The following is a 12195-nucleotide window of genomic DNA, read 5'->3' on the forward strand; positions in this document are numbered from 1 at the left end:
CTAGACGGCGTGCTTGTGATACTCGGTGTATGATAGCGCTGCCAACAGTAGTGTAGAAGGGAGCAGTAGGGCCTGACTTGGGAAGAAATATGAGGAGCTCCATCTTGGACATGTTCCATTTGAGTTGGCGTAGGGCCATCCAGCTTGATATAGCAGAAAGACATTGAGATTTTTTTTTTTGAGATCCGGGGTTGTAATGTAAATTTTGTGTGTCCTCGGCATAGAGATGATATTTGAACCCTAGAGATGTGATGAGGTCACCTAGTGAGTGTGTGTAAAGAGCGGTCCCAAGACAGAGCTCTGGGGTACACCCACAGAGAGATCGGAGGAGCTGTTGGCAAATGAGACACAAAGTATGATGGAAAAGGTAAGAAGGAATCCAGGAAAGAGCTGTTACGGGTACCAAGAGGTATGGAGAATGTGAAGTAGAATTGGGTGGTCCCCAGTATCAAAGGCTGCAGATAGGTCGAGTAATATGCGCAAGGTGTAATGACCTTTTGGTGTTTGCTGCATGGAGGTCAATAGTTATTTTGGTGAGGGCTGTTTCAGTGGAGTGAGCAGTGCGGAAGCCAGATTGTAGAGGGTCTATGAGAGAGTAAATGGTGAGAAAATGGAGAAAGCGATAGAAAACAAGGCATTCATGGCGTTGAGAGGCAAAAGGCAGGAGGTAGACGGGTGATAATTAGAGAGACAGGAACGGTAAAGTTTACTGTTTTTGAGTAAGGGTATAACTATTGTGTGCTTGGAGGAGGGAAAGGGAAAGGTACCAGAGTAGAGGGAAGAGTTGGAAATGTGTATAAGTGTAAGAATTTATAGTTGGAGCAAGAGGTTTTAGGAGATTGGAGGGAATGGGGTCAAGAGGGCAGGTGGTAGAGGGAGAAGAGCCAATCAGTAGCTACACATCCTCCTCTGTGACAGTGGAAAAGGAGTCGGAAAAGAGTTTGTTTAGCCTTGGAGAGGGCAGAACTGAAACAGGAGAGGATACATTTGTAGTGAAGGAAGTCTGCGAGAGTATAAGATTTCCTCCAGAAGCATTCAGAGGAGCGGGGCATGCGTGTGTGGCAGGTTAGACAGGAGGGAGAGAAGAGGGGCATGTAGATCGATAGGAGGGTGGGACAGAGTTGTTGTGTCTGTTCAGAATCTGTAGCGGGCCCCCTTAAATGGAGGCCTGTATTTACTTACTGCACATACCTCCTCATCATCTATTTTGTAAGTCGTGGGCTCCACATTAAATGGTTCATATTTTTAACATGCTGTTCCTGAGTCCTTCAGCAAAAAATTACACTTAACCTGTTCTCTGGAGCATCATCTCTCCAAACACTGCTTCAGACCTCTGTATTGGTTCCCTGTAGAAATGCCAGACCTGATTATTTAACAGTTACTGTGCTAATTCTGCTGTAACAGAAATACTGACAACTTCTACTTCCACACCTTATTTAGTGTACATCCATCTGGAAATCACTGTAATCACACAACGAGGGATGGTCCTCGGATGCGCACAGCTGGTTTTAAAGCATCTGATAAGAATTTAAAGGGTCCTACATAGTCTGTCGTTTTAATTTTCTGTATGTATTTCTGGCAGACGGGTCTGGTTTTTATGAAGGGTGGGGCTGGTGGATCTTGTTTGTATGTGACTGTGACTGTAGTAAGGTGTAAAGGTGAGGTAGATACAGCACGTTGCCAGTGTTTCATGAGCATGGTGAGGTGAACGGGTGTGAAATGTTGCACAAATGACATAAAACAAAACATATGCTGGGAAATTCTAAAGCTTGGCCATGTCGTTAGCAGCTCAGGGGTTGAGAGGAAATTGTGTATCATTTATATAAATATATCATATAAATATTTAGGCGCATGTATCGAAGTAAGTACATATATAAATATCTGAGTTTCTACATTATTCATGTATATTGTGCCAGCATATTTGGGAGCACAATACAAAGGTGCATAAAGACATAAAAGGAGCCATATAGCATACAACAATATAATGCAACACGGTCACATCCTGGCACAAAAGGAGAAGATGTCGCTGACCAGATAAGCTTACAGTCTAAATATCATAAACCTCATATATGGGCCAGGTAAAAACCCCTCCATTACATAACAAACTAAAGAAAAACGTTTCTTGAATGGTAGGACTAACACAACATTTTCTTTAAAGTATAAGGGAATGTATTTTTACTGTCCAATGTTTATTTTTTTTATATGTAAAGCATGTGACAATGTATCATTCTACATTCTTAGCTTAGCTGGCAATCGTTTGGTGCTCCTATTGTAAATCTGTCAAAATACTGATTGTGTGACTAACATAATGGCCGCTTCAGTCAGTGTAACTCAGCAGCTACAATGTATCCTTATTTTACTATGGTAACATTATATACTGTTACAATTTACAACTCAAACTACTGGGCATATTTGCAACAAATTTATCCCTAACGGGAAAGTGTTGCAAGGATCTTACTGCTTGGGAGGTGGGCTAAAACCTGCAATAGAAAACTAATTAGAAAATGACATTAAAGCAGCAAACCAGGTAAAATATTATGGGTTTTAAAGAGGCAATCCAAGCACCTTAAATTAATATCTATATCTCGATATACTTTATTATTATTATTATTATTATTTATATGTAGCCTTTTATTACCTTTATTGAAAACTAATTACCTACGCTGCCGATCGATTTGGTTCTACTGTGACTGATCAGCAAAATCCTGCTTCCCAGGGTTAACTAAATGGCCTCCTTTTCAGTTTCAATCAGTCCTTCAGTCAGTGTAACTCAGCAGCTACCATGTATTCTTATATTACTAAGGTAATATTATCTATTATTACAGTTTGCAGCTCAAACTGCTGGGAATATTGGCAACAAATGGTCGCAAACCAGAAAGTGTTGCAACATATTTTGCACTGCTGGGAAAGTGTTTAAAACCTACACAAATGAAAGTATTATCAGTATATTAATTAAGTAATAATTAAGTTGGAAAGTAATATTACTGCTAAGGGTTGAATAAAAACAAAAAACTAAATTCAGTCACTATTATCTAATACTACAGAATTGGATTTTATTTAAAAAAAATAATAACTAAAATAGCAATATGATTTCACATGTTGCTTTAAGATGTTATGGACGGGGCTCAATATACCTGATCGATCTTTACTGGGCAGAAATACAATTGGAAAAGTATAAAGGTTGTTTGAGAGGTTTCATTTATTTAGTCTTTTCTACATAATTAAATACCCTAATGGCCTGTATTAACTCGCTAAACAGTCAGTAATGATTTGCTTTCACTAAGCCATTACTCAAACCCTATCAGTGCCGGAGCCCTGCGATGCTTGGGGTTGGGATAGCAGCGTCTTTTCACCAGGGCAAATGTTAGCGTGACCGGTTAAAAAAAAAAATAGTACATAGAAGAACCAGTTTTTTGATTTTCAGTTCTTAAATGTACTGGACCTAATTTATTCTCCATATTGGTTTATTATGTAGGTGATTTATATAAAGAATCACACCTATTAGTATTTTAAAACATTCATGCTTTCATTTGCAACAAGGACAGATTAGGAAGGAGAAGGCAAAATATTTGTCGCCTATTTTTAAAGGCATTTGTAACTTGGATCCATTCAAACACATTCTGTCAATAGTTCAATTTGGTCACAAGTGGTGAAACCAAATCGTTCCTTTCGATGGTGACATTAAAGCCATTTTTGCACTCCCAACAATGGTAGTCAACCGTAAGCAGATACAGGTGGGGTGCTGCTACCGTTCAAAAGAGGGAATAACATCCGTAGAAAGCGTATCACATGATTGGTAGACGACAGCGTGACATCAGCCTTTCTGTCCACCTTTATTACCTCCTCTCACTCCCTCCTGCAACACTTCTCCCGTGCTGCCCTCTCTGGAATTCCCTACCACGTACCATCAGACTCTCCCCCAGCTTTCAGAGGTTAAAAAAACTCCCTGAAAACTCACCTTTTCAAGGAAGCCTACTCGCCTTACCTCTAACATCCAACCCCATTAGGACCAGCTGTGTGGCTATCCCTGTGTAGACTACCCTATGTAACATACACCTTCCCCCCCCCCCCCCCCCAACCTCAATGGCTTCAATTGTCAGGCTGGGCCATCATCCAACTTGAGCCACACCTTATCCCACAATAAGCAGTCACCTTACTTGGTTATTTCAACATTGTCCCTCATTCCCTCTAGATTGTAAGCTCTCACAAGCGGGGCCCTCATTACCTGTATGTAACTGTTCATGTTTTTGTAACATACATAATGACTCTGTACCCCATTGTACTGCGCTGCGGAATATGTTGGCACCACAAACAAACAATAATAGCATCAGCAAGATGTTAGTGGAATCAACTGTACTAAACAATGGCAGTTACATTACGGAGTTATTTTAGTCTCTTGCGAATCCAATATATGATTTCTCCACACCCACCAAGATTTGCTTATTTGTTATAGTAATACAGGACAAAATAAGACTGGCAACATTTTTATTATTTACAGTTGCACCTTAAGTTGCTGTATGAGCTCTGTCTAGACCCTAACAAACCACAGCAAGGCAAATTGTATATTGTTTGGTATTTACAATTGACGTTTTTGCCATTCTTGTGAGAAAATTGCAAGGAGCGGCTATACAACGTGGGGTATAGATGTTTTCTAAGCAGGGGGTCTTTGGACCTGAACCGTGTTGATTTCAGCTACTGGGAACCCCTGCTACCTGAGATACTTGCATTGGGAAGGGCTGCTAGGCACAGAAAATGTCTGTTTAAAGGTCCGTGGGACAATAGAAAGCGCCAACCATCATCCCTTGTGGCTTTCTGTCTATTGGCTTGCATGTGCCGTATCACCTTTAAATATCACCTTCAGATGTAAGTGTCTCGAGATATGTATATGTATATGTATATGTATATGTATATGTATATGTATATGTATATGTATATGTATATGTATATATATATATATATATATATATATATATATATATATATATATATATATATATATGTGTGTGTGTTCGACAAACCTGTACATTTACACGCCCCGGACGAGTGGATTTAACATCGTGGTGAGCTCCTATTGGCCCAAGCAGCACACGTGTTGTACTAGGTGGCGAGTAGATTTTTTTTGTTAATTGTCGACCACTGTGTGTGTGTGTGTGTGTGTGTGTGTGTGTGTGTGTGTGTGTATATATTTATGTATGTATATATATATGTATACCTGTATATTCATTTGCATGTCTTAGACAGGTCTGCAACCCTGTCTTTCACCATTATGACCCAGCAAACAGCACTTCCACTGCAGCAAGGGATTCTGGGAAATGACATTCAAATGAGCACACTGACTTTGCATCTCCCAAGTCCTTGCTTAAAAGCTGTGTTTAAAGCAGCATGCATTGACTGACTAAGGGTTTCTCATGTAATGTGAGCATGAGATAAAAAGTGGCACTGTGTGCTCATTTGCATGTCATTTCCCAGAATCCCTTGCTGCAGTGGAAGTGCTGTTTGCTGGGTGATAATGGTGAAAGACAGGGTTGCAGACCTGTCTAAGACATGCAAATGAATATACAGGAATATTTACAGTTGCTATATATGTGTATGTATATGTATGTATATATATATATATATATATATATGTGTGTGTGTGTATATTTTATTATTATTATTCACGGCTAGATATCAAGGTCAACAAACTGCTTGAAGAGATGTGAAGAGGTTTTAACTGATTTTCCTTCAGTTTTGCATTTAAAAAAGAAATATATATTGTGGCTTAAAAAAAAAAATCCAATCTCTAATCAAAACAAGCTTGGAAAGTGAAGGTGGTTGTTCTACTTAAAAGGGCAGTAAAAGTCCAGGGAACCCCTGAGTGTCAAGACTGAGTCACCAATAAAAAGCCGCAATGTAATCTTCCATAGATGTTCTGGGGTTTTTTCAACCAGCCCTGACACTGCGGCCATTTCTGCTGAGGGCCAGGCTGCGAGCACTGCGGGGAGTCCTTTAGCACCGGGCGATCTTGTAGCAGAATGAATTGCTGCTTTAAAGTACTGTGCACAGTCACATACAGTATACTGTACTTTTTAAGATGCTGTACGAACATCGACCGCTCTCTGATTCGCCGGTAAATATATTACACACTTTCCTGCCGGACAGCAATGCACAAAATCCTCTGGATTTCGGAGGTTTGCATCCTTCCCTTCCTCATTAACGTTTGAATTGTTGGTTGTAGCAGATGTTACTTCGGACATTTTTTAGAAGTTTCAGTAAGTGCAAGGTTTCAGAATCGTATAGTCGTGTCTTCCCTCGGGTGCATGGTACATGCCAGAGAGATCTCGATCACTTTAAGAGATTTGAGGTGTAATTGGGTATGAAAGCCAGAGATGTAATTTTGGGTGTATGCTGTTATTTCCAGATTGTAGTGATGCCTAGGTCTCTGCTGCAATATAAGGTCAGAAACCTATTGAAGACCATTGTTACTAAGGTTTGAATTAAATACATTTTGAGTATAAGGCAATAGATACTTCCTGGAAGCCAGAGAGCATGAATACCTTAAGAACACACACACACACACCAATGTCTATAATTAGACAACACAGCAAACAATGAATATAAATCGGGTCAGAGAAGAAAGAGAAAATCTACTTTCATTCATACAGGAGAAGGAGAAAAGCGGAATTCTAAAAATATACATTTATGTAATTTCCTGAGGAAAACCCATGCGTTTGGCCTTATGCCAACATTCCCCTGCATGTACTGTATATCCCAGGTCTATTATGTACGGGAGCCTCTGCACTGTGTAGAAGCTACGTATGCTTGGACCACTAAATGGCAATCCACAAGCTTATCCAAATACAATATGTTCTGGTCCATTACAGTCAATTGTTTCTACCTCCAAAACAATTCTCCCTCTTTGTGCATTTTTATTTTTTACTTAAAAAAAAATAGGGATTACGATAAAAATGAATAATAATAATGTTCTCATATAGTGCTGCTAGTTTTACGTAGCGCTTTACAGAGAAATTTTTGCAGGCACAGGTCCTTGCCAAATGTCTCTACATAAAACTACCAGCACTATACAAGAACATTCTATTATTATTATTTAAATGGCTGAGTGCTTTCAATTAGCCCCATTAATGACAGTACTGCCATTGATGACTGGCTCATTTGACTGTAAAGGAGATAAAGCAGCAATCCTGACTGCTCATTTTTGTTTTTTGTTGACCCTACAGGGGTTACAAAACTCCGCTGACCGCCCGGAGATAATTGTAATGTGAAAGTACTGGCATTTCACAGGAAACAACGGCGGGTTTCAATCTCCTGCATCGCGCAGACCAATACGTTGTCCGTAGTGGCTTCCTATTGGGTGGCTATTTAAATCCCAGCATGTAACCAGGTAGTGATACCGGTACCTTTACCTGGAAGTATCTTGCGGAGACCTTGGAGTGGTTCCTATCCTGTACGCTTGGGGGCCAGAGTGGTATGTCCAGTTTTACTTTAGCACAACAGTACTGACATAAAACAAATATAAACCAGGGTTTTCTGAACCTCTGTTTCTATTTCTACTCCATGGTGATCTTCTGCATTATTTAGCTTTCCTGACTTCCTAGTTTAGAGGTGGGTTGTAGTTACTCACTAATTCTAACAGCAAATGGTTAGAACTATTGTTAGTTGTACCTTGGAGAGGCACTTCTCGGGCATACTTGCACACACCGGTACTGTATATCAGACCTGCATACCAGGCTGGTGTCCTGAGGCCTGTCTGACTGGTTCTATGTCATTCTCATTGTTCAATTTTACTGACAACCTTTTGTCTGTATCTTGCTGGGGAAACACTTTGCCCATTTACAGTCGCTTGGCAAGGTTCATGTATATAAGAGCGAGCACACTCCATATTAACTATTGGAGCTGAGAGTATACATTTTATTATAGATCAGCAAGAGAATATCGGTCCCCCTGTGCGTTTCTTGTCAGGGCACATACGGGTCTATTTTTTTGTATTTTGCTTGGATATAATAAATTGTAAACTTTTGTAAAAGCACAATCCATGCCAGGGATTTTTTTATTTTTTTTTAAATACAGAATTGAAGCAGGGGTCTCCGGAGCTGAACCCCGTTAATGTCGACTTCGGGGGTCCCCTGCATTCAGAGATGCTTACCTCCAGAAAGGGTGTGCCGATATCTCCCTGCAGTTTAAAGCTCCCGCTTCACATGGGCCAAGATGAAGCCGCACTGGGTGATGTCACGGCTTCCTATTGGCCCACAGGGCTCGGGAGCTTTGCAAATCCGCCATAATGTGAACCCTGAAGCGGCTTACGGCAACTACTGCGGAGGTATGTATCTCCGGAAGCAGGGGGTCTCAGAGCTGAAGTTAATGGGGTTCAGCTCTGGAGACCCCCTGCTTTAATCCTGTAGTAAAAATGTAAAAAAAAAAAATGTGTGTGTTGTATACGCCGACTGCTGTTAGTCATGCAGTAAAATAGCACCTTTGGAGCATGGGCTGTTTAATGGTCAGTACCCCTAATAAAAGATGCACAATAATTACAGAGGGGATGTGATTGCATCTAGGTAAGGGGTGGCATATCCTGAAAGGGGTTTGTCCAGGGCAGCTTTTTAGAATCTGAATGTAAAATTATGCTATATAATCTCAGGCGCACACACTTGGACAAGTTATTTTATCCTTTAATTTGTGTTGCTTCTTGCTGTTTGAATAGAACCATGTACAAACCATGACCATGTAGGACTCAAGAGAAGTAATTTCAGTGCTGACTGTTTATTATTTTTCTTCTGTTCTTGCATATGTATGTATTACCTTAGTTTTGCATCTGGAAACCTGTAGTAATTAATCTTCAGCGTAATGACTTTTTTTCCCCCCACAGGTGATGGTTGTGGCTACACCGTTTTGGGCCCAGAAAGTGGGACTTTTACATCAATAAACTACCCACAGACTTATACTAACAGCACTGTCTGTGAGTGGGAAATTCGTGTGAAGCCAGGAGACAGGATTCACCTGAAGTTTGGGGACTTTGACATTGAAGGCTCTGATTCTTGTCATCTTAATTACTTGCGGGTCTACGATGGAATTGGGTCTGCAAGAAGTGAGATAGGTATGAGTTTTTACTCCCCTTTTATTGCTGGACAATATTAACACATTTGTAAAGATGTGTACATATACTGTATATATTTTTTTTTTCTCTTCTGAACCAAATGATTAACGCAGAGTATCCTAAGGAGAACTGCATGTTCTAAACACAAATATAATTATCAGTATATGATCGAGGCTGCTTTCAGTATTACAACAGGGGTCATTCTAAATACACAGATGGGAATGTTTTGGGCCGAAAATCTTTGTCTGAAAAATTCCCATATACTTGAAACCGTCTGTTTCGACGTATAGAGAATAAAGCCCAAAGGAGCAGGTTATATACAGATTAGCCTTTTGCAAGGACACTGGTGTTTCCTTTAGGTTCCATGGGCAGCAATTAACCTTCAAAGCAGCTTGATTCATCATATGGTTTGGGAAGTAGAGGAGGGCGTGCCTCACTAATGAAGGAGCATTGTTACTGACTTCAGACTGGATGAAGCCATAGAACATGGTGGCGTACTGGTAGTTGAGGTCTCCTCTATCGTTTAATGCCAACTATATTTATCCATTTTACTTTGGATCATGGAATGTTTCTTTAAATATGGCGGGCAAGCCCTTTTGGAGTCCAATTGTTTAATTTGTTCATTACATGTAATACGTTGACGATGTACTAAACAGATGTCGACCATAAGAGAAACTGACAGAAGAATGGAAAAAAGTTCATCTTCCATGTGTAAATGATGAATGTAAATCATAAAGGGAATTTCTTAAAATAGATTTTAAAGAGATATATTAAATGCAGAAATATAATTCATTGACAAAAAAAAATGTCTACATAACGGTAATGTCTACCTTTGAACCTGTTCCAAGTTAGGAAATGGAGAGCAGTGGATCCACCCCATACATCCCCTATCATTACATCAAAAGTTGTATTACAACACACTTGTGTGATATTTATAACGTGTTGTTTGTTTGTGTTTTATTTAAAGCCATTTTTCAGTTTATGGTGTGCAGCCTTTATTTTGTTTTTTGCTATTATTTAAAGCCATAACATTGTAAAACGGGCAAAAAAAATAAATGTTTAATTCACTAAAAGTTATTAAAGACATATTTTCCATATCTGATAACTGTGGCTTAAATGTGCAATTCCTGTAGCCGGCCACAAAACAGCCTTTTGTAACCCATTGAATTGGCTTCCGTAAACTAATAAAAGCCAAGATGGGGTTTCTTTTGTTTCTCTGAAAATTTATTACAAATTGCATTTTAGGGACCTATGGATAGGGGGGTGGTGGACTATTTGTCAATCAAGTGTTTCCTTTTCCCATAGCCCACCCCACCTTCATCATAGCGCCAATTGGGAAGGAGGGCTGTCTCGTGTTAAATCCAGAGACTTCAGACAAAAGGGAGCAGTCAGAGATCTCCAACCCCCTCCCAAACCTCGCCATGTTTGCTAACTAACTTAGTCTAATTTTGGCATTAAAAAAAAAAAGTAAATCAATAACCCAGATGTCACCACTTAAACATGTCACACTGCCTTTGGTACACTTTGGTCCTAGGAGGGATTGGCTCTCTACGTACACTCCATTTAAAAAAAACTGCATCCAAAATTGACGAGGAAATTAGTCAGGAATAAAATTGCCAGGTTTTGTCATCCTGAACCCATTGATTGTCCCTGGGGTGGGTGTATTAACAGAACTAATGGAAGCAGGTCCTCTCCATGCCCATGAGCAGGGCTGCACTGGTACAATTTGCCTTTTCCTGCTCCACCTTTCTAAATAATGTGTTTATGTGGTGACATGCTGGTAAAGCGCTTTGAGCTCTGTAGTAGTATTGTTATTATCCATGATCTCTTGATTTAAAATAAAAAATATTTTGCCTTTCTACTAGGTTACTGTTAACCCACTACTGCCCAAGTTATATCTCAGTGTTTGCTTTTGAACATTTCTGCTAAACCCAATTTATACCCTGTTGATGATTTAACTATGTACCAGAAATATCTCCATCCCTTGCATACCTCCCTGGCCCCGAGGTTTTGTGAACGTGCTTATTGTGCACAAGTACAATATAATAGGAATCTGAAAGATTGCTATGGTTTTAGCATCTTTCCCTTTGCACACGTAACCTACGAATAATGTAAATTAAGCTTTTGTGAGGGAGCTTGTACTCTTTGGAACCATGCTCTGTTTTAGTGGTACCAGCAAAACGACTGCTTTTAACACTGTTTCTAATCCAGCCTCTGCTGTAAAGTAATAAACACCAAGGTCCTTAAATGGCAAGGAACTCTTGTAAAATCTGTCTGTTCATCTTTGTTATACACTCCAGCTTAATGTCTCTAATCTGCTTTTGACTCTGTTTGCAGCTGCCTGCAGTGGTTTTTTTTTTGTTTGGTTCTATATATTTTGACTTTTCTGTGTACGGATAGTGAGGCAAATTCCCAGAACTACTGAAAAGTTCAAGAATTGCCAGTCTCCTAAAAAAAATACAGAAAACATTTCTAGTTCTGTGTGTAGGGCAGTTCTGAACTATTAAAGCGGGGAGGTGTTTAGCGACTGTGACTTACAAGTCTGTTGGTGTCAGGACTTAAATTAATTGCAGTACATTGGGCCTGTTAATCTATGTGTAACGGGTATTCCCCCCCCACCCAATAGCAGATATAGTGTGAGTGTGGAGAACCTACAGTTACCAGGTGTGGTGCTTTACCTGTTAGGCTCACAGGAGGGCTGAGCTTCCGCCACGGGGAACCTGGGGCAATTATATTACGAGTAACCCTGTACTCGGTGCAGCGCCTCCACCTGTGATGGTTCCCGGCAGAGCGGGAATTGGTCCTCACAGGACACATACAAATAACCAGCACACCGTATGTATAATAACCAATAATGCTTTTACTATCATGACTGTACTCAAGCATAACACTCAATAATCAACAGGTGTCCCTCCCTAGAGGAGACACTAACTCACGCGTCTCGCAGGACGCTACCTTCCCTTACACTCCCACCAGATGATCCCACCCTGTGTCCAGCAACCCCACACAGTATTACCCCACCCTTCAAGTGAGATGTGTATGTGTGACTGCGCAGCCACTAGGTCCCGTGTGAATATGAGAGGACTCGTTGGTGCACTTGTGGA

General features: G+C 40.2%; 1 protein-coding gene across 2 annotated transcripts in view; it reads left to right on the top strand.

Moving 5' to 3' along the window:
• DCBLD2 (discoidin, CUB and LCCL domain containing 2) overlaps window positions 1-12195 on the top strand; it is a 58699-nt gene that overhangs the window by 9029 nt on the left and 37475 nt on the right. For both annotated transcript variants that reach the window (XM_075594066.1, XM_075594067.1), the window contains exon 2: window positions 8864-9091. In XM_075594066.1, coding sequence (XP_075450181.1) covers window positions 8864-9091 — 228 coding nt within the window. The remainder of the gene's footprint in view (window positions 1-8863; window positions 9092-12195) is intronic.

Source organism: Ascaphus truei, chromosome 3 (genome assembly GCF_040206685.1).
Source record: "Ascaphus truei isolate aAscTru1 chromosome 3, aAscTru1.hap1, whole genome shotgun sequence".
Classification (NCBI taxonomy): Eukaryota; Metazoa; Chordata; class Amphibia; order Anura; family Ascaphidae; genus Ascaphus; species Ascaphus truei.